General features: G+C 46.5%; 1 protein-coding gene across 1 annotated transcript; it reads left to right on the top strand.

The window, feature by feature from the left end:
- Positions 1–289: 289 nt before the first annotated feature.
- On the top strand, positions 290–7507 carry Ensa (endosulfine alpha). The gene is made up of 4 exons (XM_021195692.2): positions 290–486; positions 2135–2260; positions 3891–4057; positions 6809–7507. Exons 1-4 carry the CDS (start codon positions 430–432, stop codon positions 6822–6824), a joined length of 366 nt encoding a protein of 121 aa, XP_021051351.1. The 5' UTR covers positions 290–429; the 3' UTR covers positions 6825–7507.
- The last annotated feature ends 2301 nt before the right edge of the window (positions 7508–9808 follow it).

Consider the following 9808-nt stretch of genomic DNA (forward strand, 5'->3'; position numbering starts at 1 on the left):
GGCTCGGATACAACATTCAGAGACTTGCCCAGGACCTGGCTAAACTGAACGCAGCTTCAGCCCACCCAAGAAGCAAAAATACCAAAGCTTGCTGTCCTGCCCCTAAAAGCCTGTCCCAGGCTTTTAATTGGTTCTGTGGCTCACTCTCTTTCCTGGTTGGTGTTCTAGCGTGCCTGTCGCTTCTAAAGCGTCCGCCCACCTCCGCCCAACGCTTATTGGTGTGTCGTTACGTCATTGTCCCGTCAAGCCCACTCTCATTGGCTGCCATAGGAGGGGGCGGTCTAACGTCACGGGCTTGAGCCGCCATTTTGACTGAGCAACCATAGTGACAGGAGCCGGAGCAGCAGCTCAGGTTGTCCCCGTTTCCCCTCCCCCTTCCCTTTTCCGGCTGACTTCCCGGGCCCTGCATTACACAGTCCCGGTTCTGCCATGTCCCAGAAACAAGAAGAAGAAAACCCTGCGGAGGAGACCGGCGAGGAGAAGCAGGTGAGGAGAAGGGGGGAACGGGGGTGGCCGCGCGGGCGGAATACGCCCCCGCCGCCGCTGATTGGCCGCCTCTGCCTCAGGCTGTACAGGGGTTGGCCTCTACTGATGTCGTGCAGGCTGCATTTCCGCGCGGCCTAGTGACCTGATGTCGATTAGTCAAGCAGATTGTCAATCTGTGGACTCCCCTTTCTTATTGGCCAGTAGGCCTCTATTCAGTTCCTGGAAGCCGTTCTATAATTGGGCGAGCTCTGGTGTGGGCGGGTGTTTGGAAAGATGAGGCGAATGAAAGGGGGTTGGATGGTGGTCTAGAGCTGTAAATGAGATGTTTGATTAGTAAAGATAACTACCAGATTGGAGCTCATCCTTCATCCACAGCAAGATAGAGGTCAAGGTGAAGACATTTAAAATGAACCAGCATTGGGGGAGGGGAAAAGAGTAATTATTACCGTGGGGTAGTTTCAGGCGGCAACTTCCTAAGACCTATTTGGTAGGGATGGTTTGGCAACTTCCTCAGACCTATTTGGTAGGGATGATTTGGTGTTCACCGTCAGTGACTTAAATATCCCCTCGAATTTCTCCGCAGTGGGATGTAGTCCACCCACCATCGCATTATGAAAACACAAGTGCCAAATCCCTTCTTCGACACCATATTTGAGTTACTTAACACTGAGCTCAAGGACTCATTAAATACACTTAGTGTTCTCTCTGACCCTGTTTGTCAAGTGAAAATACACTAGCCAGGAGATGGTGGCGCATGCCTTTAATCCCAGCACTTGGAAGGCAGAGGCAGGTGGATCTCTTGAGTTCAAGATCAACCTAATATACACGAAGAACCCCTCTCTCGGAAAAAAATTTAAAAAAACAAAAAAAAACAAGAAAACCTAATGGCATGTTGATTTCTGTTTACCTCTTGTCTGCCTGCATTTATGAAAGTATATTACTCGGGTAGATATCTTTAGAATAGGCCACGTGCCTCGCATCCTCCGCAGTGAGACCATATTGCTTCTTAGAAAGTGAAGGAGGAGGTAGCCTCTCAGAAGACGGAGCTCCCCTTACCCATAGGACAGCAGGAACTCTCCCAGTTCCTTTTTTGACTTTCCGACTATGGGTGCTGAGTGCGCTATGACTTCTCTATGATTCAAGTATCATGTTCAGATACTACCTTTAACCTAGCAGTCACAGGTCACAGGGGTGAGTTCTTGGGTGTAATATGAGAACTAACTTGTTTTTCTTTACTTGATACAGTTATCTTGAGCTTAGGGATTTGAACAAAGGTCTAGCTTTTAAGAGTAGAGGAGCAGGAAAGCTGGCTCAGTGGTTAGGAGCACTCATTGCAGAGCACCTGCGTTTCGTTCCCAGCACATGGTAGCTCACAACCATGTATAGTTCAGTTCTAGGAAACCTGATGCTCAGTTTCCTAGACTGAACTCAGGGCACCAGGCATCCGTTTGGTACACAGCCATACATATCTGCAGAATACATGCACATAAAATAAATAAATCCTTAAATAATACACACACTAAACAGAGTGTAGATAGCATATTTACAAACAGGTAGACCTCTAAGAAAGTTTGATAATAAAAAGATTATCAGATATTAGAAGTCATTGTTTTTCAGCCATTAATTTCACTTGGTGTGTTTTCTTCAGGATACACAGGAGAAAGAAGGGATTCTCCCTGAGAAAGCTGAGGAGGCAAAGCTAAAGGCCAAATATCCAAGCCTAGGACAAAAGCCTGGAGGCTCCGACTTCCTCATGAAGAGACTCCAGAAAGGGGTATGGGACACCCTTATACTGTGGCAGCTTGGATGAAGTCCGTAGACGTTCTACTGCATGTTTTTCTGTAGGTTTGGTTATTTAGCAGTAGTAAAGATAAATTAGAAACTTGGAAAGAGAAAAAACAGATTATTGTGAATCTCTGCAATGATGTTCTTCCCTTCTGACTATAGGAAGTGAAGGCTTAATGGTGGGCATTTGGGTAGGTGGCAGATGGGGACTGAAGGAAGGATATTAAAGACACAACACCCAAAAGAGTTCAACTTGTGCAGTAGGGTTCTTTAGACTGTTAGAGCTGGCATCACACACTAACCATGCTCCTCAAGAGGCTATTGTAGCTGAGTGTGCTGGCTTGCGTCTGTGAGCTCAGCGCCTGAGCTGAAGCAGGAGGACAACCACACATGCAAGAACAGCCTAGGCTACACAGTAAGTTTTAGAATAGCCAAGGCTAGGGCTAGAGAGATGGATCAGCAGTTGAGAGAGCTGGACTGTGTCCAGAAAGGCAGTATTTGGTTCCCAGCACCCACACCAGGCAGCTGGGATTTTAGCTCCAGGAGGTCGTCTGGCTTCCATGGACACATATATGAACATAATTCTTTTGAAAATTTTTAATTATCTTTAAAAATTTAAAAAGTGCACGCCTTTAATCCCAGCACTGGGGAGGCAGAGGCAGGTAGATCTCTGAGATTAAGGTCAGCCTGGTCTACAGAGTGAGTTCCAGGGTTTTTTGAGACCCTGTCTCAAAAAAAAAAAAAAAAAAAAAATAGTAACACAGAGACAATTTTTTTTCCTGTACAGAATGATAGAGGATGTAACTCATGGGAAAGCACTTTAGCCTGGGTTTAACTTATAAGGCCACAAAAGTGAAGAGACAGGGCAGCTGGAATGGCCTTCCTTCCTCAGCAGTGGAGGGCTGGTTTCTCCCTACCATGAGCTGACAGCAGATTATAAGGACAAAGCTGCAGTGTAAGGATGAGCTACAGAGAGAAGTAGCCTCCTGTGGAGAATCCCAGGTGCTCAGTCTTAGTCACAGATGATGGTGTGATGCTGAATTGCAGCTCATCTTGCCTGAGGCGAACCAGGCGTAGGCAGACAGTCTCACCATGGAACATGTGTGGGAGTGGTGGGAGTCTGGAAAGCTCGCTGCCTCAGGAGCAAGCCCAGTTCCTAGTCCTGCTCTGAGAATATTTTCTAACTCTGATAGTCAGTTTCCGGTTGGTCTCTAGCTGCTGGTAGACCCAGATTGACCCTTCTTGAGTCTTACTCATGCATTTCCCCAGCACCAAGGTATTGCTTTGCCACCTAGTGTTACAAATGAAGTAAGTGATGTAATTGAACCTTCTAGTACTCAGTAAGATACAAAAGATACAGGAGTTGTCATCTAGGTTCAGGAACACAACTGCCCCTTAAGCAACAAAGGTACATGTTTCTGCTAGTAATCTGCTTATATTCTGACAAGGTCAGAGCATGCTGGGAAATGAACATACAAGTGAATAATGTGGACTGTGTGCATGGGGAATACTTAGACAGCTGAGGTAGGTGGGAGCTGATGCTGAGGTAGCCTGTGAGTCTCTGCTTTTGGAGAACACCAAAGTTGCACATTCATCTAAACCTCGCTCCTGTCTCTTAGCAAAAGTACTTTGACTCAGGAGACTACAACATGGCCAAAGCCAAGATGAAGAACAAGCAGCTGCCAAGTGCAGGAGCAGACAAGAACCTGGTGACCGGTGACCACATCCCCACCCCACAGGACCTGCCCCAGAGAAAGTCCTCGCTCGTCACCAGCAAGCTTGCGGGGTAACCTGGGCCCCTCTCTTCCCCTTCCTCACCCACTGGACTGTTATATATTGTAGGCAGGGAATGGGCACCTAGTCAGAGCTCAGCTTGCCATCCAGGGGAGACATTCTGCTGGGGCTTAGGTTGAAGAGGGGCTCTGAGTTGATTTCTTCGGGTAAATTGAACTTGTACACCCTCATGATGGCCCAGTAGAGACCCGAGAGTAGGAAAGACTAGGAGTGCAGAGTGCTGCAGCTTTTCCTGTGGTGAGAATGTGGGAGATGCAGGTTCTGCTGCTGGAGAAGTCCTTACACAGACTGTCATGGAGCAGTGCGACAGGCTCAGTGTCCCAAGGCTGAATTGACATGCTGGGAAAGGGAGAGTGAAGGAGATGCTCTCTGTGCTTCTAAGTGTGTTGTCCCTTAGGCCTCTGTGCTCCGTGTTCCCATCGTGGGTGTTTAGGGGACCTTTAAAGGAGAGGAGATTTGCTTGCTTAAAATTACAGGGCCCACCTACCCCCTCTGCTGTGTTCCTCCAACAGCTGCCCTGCTTCTCAAGGAGTGTAAAGTTTAACAGATGTTAGCTACTTATGAAAAAAAAAAAAAAAAAAAGGTATCTTTTCTCTTCCAGCATGTTGCTTTTTGAAAGTATTATGGGATAATGGAAAGAGTTTAGGAGTTGAAATACTTGGGCTGTAGTTCTTGTCACTCTCAACAGCACTGATGTGTGAGCTTGGCCAGGTCTGTAGCTTCTCTGGATTGAGTCTGTCCCTCGTCTGTAAACAGACAGAAACACGTGTAGGCTAACTTGGACTCTAAAGTCCTACACCTGCCATACCCTTCTGGTCATCATAAAACCAAAATTGAGGCAGGCCCATGGCTGAGCCTCAGCTTTGTAAAGCCACAAGTGCTACATGGGACGAGAGAGAGTTTGAGATTTAAGGGCCATAGCTTCCAACAACATTCTCATAGGTATCATAGCCTTTTTGAGAGAGAAAGAGAACAGACCTGAAAAGGCTGTCCCTGGATGTGTCTTGACTCTGCCCACTTTCTTGGGTCTGCTGTTGACCCTAGCTGCTACAAACCTGCTCTGGCAGCAGACTGGAGGGGCTTGAGAAGACAGGCTCATTGACTTGGCATCTTGCTTCAGATGTATGTTAGGCATGGAGGAAGAAGGATGAAGGCAGCTAGTCCCTAGAGCTTAGAGCTACTGCCAGCTGGAGCAGCTGGTCCTTAGCAGATGATTCACTGGTGGAGGATGCAAAGACGTGCAGGGAGGGAGGCAGCAGCCTGTCTTGCTGTGTCATCACTAGTTTGCCCTGTATCTTACTAAATGCCACCTGCTCCTCATCCACAGAGAGGGCCAGAGTGAGAACTGCTCAAAAGAGCAAGACGGTACAGTCTCTCTCCCCTTTACAGATTGCAGTGTGCCCTTAGGATGTCTGGCAAGTTTGTGGATGTGTGTTAGGTGAAAGACATGTAAATATACCCTTCTCCTGATTGGCCGCTGCCCAGGTCTCTGGCCATCATTCAGATTGGGTAGAAATAGATTGGTGAGGAAGGAGTGGAGAGAGCAGGACCCCTGGTCTCCCTGGCCCCCAAACTCTTTGACTCTCATTTGTAATTGTATATAATTTTGTGTTTTTTGCTCCATTTTCTCATGCTGTCATCTTTAATCAGAAGTCCATGTGGGAAGGGGACAAAGCTGAACATCATTGTATAGTTTCTTCAATGTCCCAACCATGTTGTACATAGATATGTCATGTTATTATATATATAAATATATATATAATTTTGTACGTTTTCTTCATCTCCGATCTTCTCGAATTCTGTACCTTTTTCTCCCCTGTCTGAGCAGCCTTATCTATTGGTTAGATTTGTGTCTTCAGAGCTGATGTTCTCAATGAGTCTAGTTTTTAGAAAAGAACAGGAAAAATTGGGAAATCAAGCTGGCTTGTCATCCCAGCTGTTGAACAAACTGAGGCAGGATGATTTCTACTTCAAGGCTAGTAGCCTGGGCTACAGCGTGAGTTCACAGCTGGCTTTGGGAATTTAGTGAGACCCTGTCTCAAAATACAAAGCAAAGATAGGGCTAGGAATGTAGTTCATATGTAGAATACTTTGCTACCGTTCAGGAGACCCTAGTTTCAACCTCCAGTAATACACACAGTAGTTAGTGTGTACACACACACACACACACAATGGGCTGGAGATAGGGGTGAGAAAGGGGAAAGGAAATCAAAGTCAAATAGTGTCACTCTTGGATGCCAAGGAGCAAGCTGCACTTCTCAGGCTTGCTTCTTAGCATGTAAGCGTCATTTCAAAATCTCAGTACGTTTGATTAAATCCAGGCTACTTAGTCCCCTCCAAACAAGTATGTGGTCTGAGCCTGGCCTCCGCCAGTCAGCACCTCAGTGCTGAGGTGCTTCTTCACTGCTGCCAGTCGCTGTGTGCTGTGTGGTTCCTGTGAGCCCTTCACTAGGAAACCTCCAGTTATTTGATGTCTCAAGAATTGTCTTCCTGTTTACCATGAGTGTATCGAAAAGACAGAAAACATTCTGATTATGGATAGAGAAAGACTAAAATTTTCTTTTTATTTTCCTGCCTCCTTATACTTAGTATTCAGACATATACAAGGTAGTCTAGTGAAGTGTTTGAGAAACCATGGGGTCATGACTGGGATGGAAGTCACCAGCTTTCCCCTTTTACTTGACAGTGTCTTTTTTTTGTTTGTTTGTTTGTTTGTTTTTGTTTCTTCCGTGTTCGTCCACAGTGGCCAAGTTGAGTGATGCTTCCTGGGCTCCACCAGACCGTGAGACGCTGCCCACTCAGGTCCTGTGCTGGCTCCTGCCCCTCCCTGCTTTTGTAGCCAGGGGTCAGGAGGTGGCCCGGGTGCAGGCTAGAGAGGCAGAGAACCTGCCCACTGGTGTCCCAGCACATGGAGCCCCTTGGGCTGAGCACCAAGACCTTGAACTTTTTGTTTTGTTTTGTTTTACCTTTTTTTCCAAATAACTGTTGGAAGAAAACTCATTGAGATCCCAAGGGTGGGGTTGAAAGGGTGGAGTGAAGATGTGGGGGAGTGAGTGAGGGTTTATGACCGATAAAAGTTTCCTACCCTTCTCCTGAACCACAGGGTTGCTGTGAATGACTGTAGGGTGAAGGGATTGACAGTGGACCATGGTAAGGGGTTCAGGTTCAGCTCTGAAGAGAGAAACCCTCTTTGACTATGACTAGTGACCTAGTGTCAGAGAAAAGGGGTTGTGTTCTTTAAAGCAGACAAGGTCTCTCTGGTTCTGCAGAACAAGTTGAGGATTCAGTATAAAGTGTTCCTTTAAAAAAAAAATGCTGTCCTTGAAATAGGCTTGCTGTGTGAAGAAGGGCAGTGAGTGGTGGGGCCCCACAGAGCCCTGGGGAATTTTTTCAGTATTTAAAATAAAACAACAAAAAATACCCATGGAAAAAACCAAAACTAGACCTGTTGTGAAGCAGTTGGTGTCTTTTCTTGGGATTTGGGAGGTGAAAAGCGATACTAAAGGTGTGATTGAGGGGAAGGTTGGTGTGGGCCCCTGAGTTTGAAAGGGATTCTGACGAGGCTCATCACATTGTGAGAGGGAGCAGGAATGGTGGCACACGTAGCTAATTCAGAAGATGTGTCACCTTATATAAAATGAGAGATTTGGGAACTTGATTAATGATGTGCTAACCCCCAAAGCTTAGTCCAGACTCAGCAAGAATGGGGCCCCTTTTCGTCCTTTTTCCCTTCAGTTTCTATTCCTAAGTTCTATGTTTGAGTGGGAGAAGTGTGAATTATTAGTAATAAGCAAAAGAAGCTGGCCTTTCTGTTCCTGGCTGGCAGAAAGCAGAATGACTGGTCCCACATCATATCCTCCCCTGCCTTCCTGACACCCTGCCTCTGAAAACTGTTTAGAGGGAAGTGCAGGAGACAGAGCTGACTGAAATGGCCAGTATTCTGGGGTGGGGTCCGCTTTATATAGAGAAGAAGTCTGCCCTCAGGGTCTTAGTCAAAAGCGTCCTAGGTGAATTTATAACTGTTTGAGATGTTTCTGACTTTCTCTCTTCTCATTTAGCCAGGGGCTTGTGATACATCTCAATAGTTTGTCCTGCTGAACAGTGAGCCCAGTGGGATGAGAGCCCATTAAAAAGAAGTGTGCTGGGCTCACATGCCTTGGGAAGTGGAAGCAGGGGAGCAGGAGTTCAATGACATCATCAGCTGCATAAACATAAACCCCGAGATAGGGTAGTGCTTGCTTATGATCCCTGAACTTTAGAAACAGAGGCAGAGAAGTACATGGTCAATGCTCTGTGGTATGACTCCATCTCAAAACAAAAAGGTGGTTGGTTAAGGGCACTTGGAAGAGAAACCTGAGTTTGATTCCTGGGACCCACAACAATGGAAGAGAACTTACTCTTAGTACCCAGTAGAGGGCACTGTCACACGCACAGTGACATGTGTACACCCAACAACACAAACACGTGCCCCCAAAAAATAAATAAAAATAAGAGAAAAGTTTACTATGTAGCTGAAAGAATAATACTTGAAAAAGGTCAGTGCTTTGACAGGAATAAACCCAAAGCTGTTGATTCCAGTGGGAGCACTGCTGGCCCTGCTTGGAGTCTGTGAGACTTCTCAGACCCAACAAATGCACATAGCTGGGTAGCAGGGAAGCTGTCTGTGTCAGAGCATCCAGGTAGTCCAAGTTTATTTCTGTACAAGCGAGGAAGTTGGGGTATGGAAAGAAGATGCTTAGAAAACAGCAGGCCAAGGAAAAGCTTGTGTACTGCCTAACCCAGGGTGATGTACACTGGCTGTTCTGGAGTCCCCGTTTTGTGGTTGGGCTGTAACCTTGAAGGGGTCTGGGTACCAAGAAATGGTTTTGGATGCCTGTGTACCACCAGTATTTGGGGTTGGAGAGAGCTCAGCAGGTGATGGACTTGCTGTATGGGCCTGAGAACCTGATCAACCTCAGAACCCTCATAACACTGGAAACACAGCTGACTCCTCAGAGTGGCAGGTACACACAGGTAATAAAATTATGTTTTAAAATAGGGCTGGACTGTGGCATGGTAGCACACACCTTTAATCTCAGAACTTGGAAAGAGAGGCAGGTGGATCTCTTAGAGGTTGAGGCCAGCCTGGTCTTTGTCATTGAGTTCAGGCTCCCCCAAGAGCTACATAGTAAGACCTTGTTTATAAATAACTAAGGGCCTGGAGTTTGGAGGCTGGGGCAGGTAGAACTCTGAGTTCAAGGGCAACCTGGGGCACATAGTTCCAGGACAGCCCAGGCTACACAGTGAGACTCAGTCACAAATTAACTACTGTAATTTATTCTTTATTCATACAACACACCCAAGCAACTAAGGTAAACAAATTCAGTAACCAACCTTCCTTTGTTTGTTTTTTAATACATTCTTATGTAACCTAGACTGGCCCCAAACTTGATTCCTGCCTCCCCATCATGTGTGCTGGTTAAAGACACAATGAACAGCCACAATAGGCTCTGCTGAGAACTTAAGCCAGGTGTTCTCTGAAAGAAGTGGGTGAGGAGTTGTCCAGCTGCTCTAACACAGGTGGGCTGTGACTGTAACGACAAACCTGTCAGCTGTTCCGAGGCGTGCACAGAGTAGCTGGAGCAAGGGGGCAGACACCTGTAACCTAGTTCTCAAGTCTGTGGCAAGAGGTTTGCTGTGAGTTCAAGGCTAGCCTGGGCTACATAGTGAAACTGTCTCAAAAAAAAAAAAAAAAAGTAATGAT

This window comes from Mus pahari, chromosome 4 (genome assembly GCF_900095145.1).
Source record: "Mus pahari chromosome 4, PAHARI_EIJ_v1.1, whole genome shotgun sequence".
Taxonomy (NCBI): Eukaryota; Metazoa; Chordata; class Mammalia; order Rodentia; family Muridae; genus Mus; species Mus pahari.

What these genes read in the sequence shown, in the direction of transcription:
- Ensa (XM_021195692.2), top strand. Translation starts at nt 430, where the DNA reads ATGTCCCAGAAACAAGAAGAAGAAAACCCTGCGGAGGAGACCGGCGAG. An exon ending in AGACCGGCGAGGAGAAGCAG is followed by an intron (nt 487 to 2,134) that starts GTGAGGAGAAGG and finishes TGTTTTCTTCAG; the next exon opens with GATACACAGGAGAAAGAAGG. An exon ending in TGAAGAGACTCCAGAAAGGG is followed by an intron (nt 2,261 to 3,890) that starts GTATGGGACACC and finishes CCTGTCTCTTAG; the next exon opens with CAAAAGTACTTTGACTCAGG.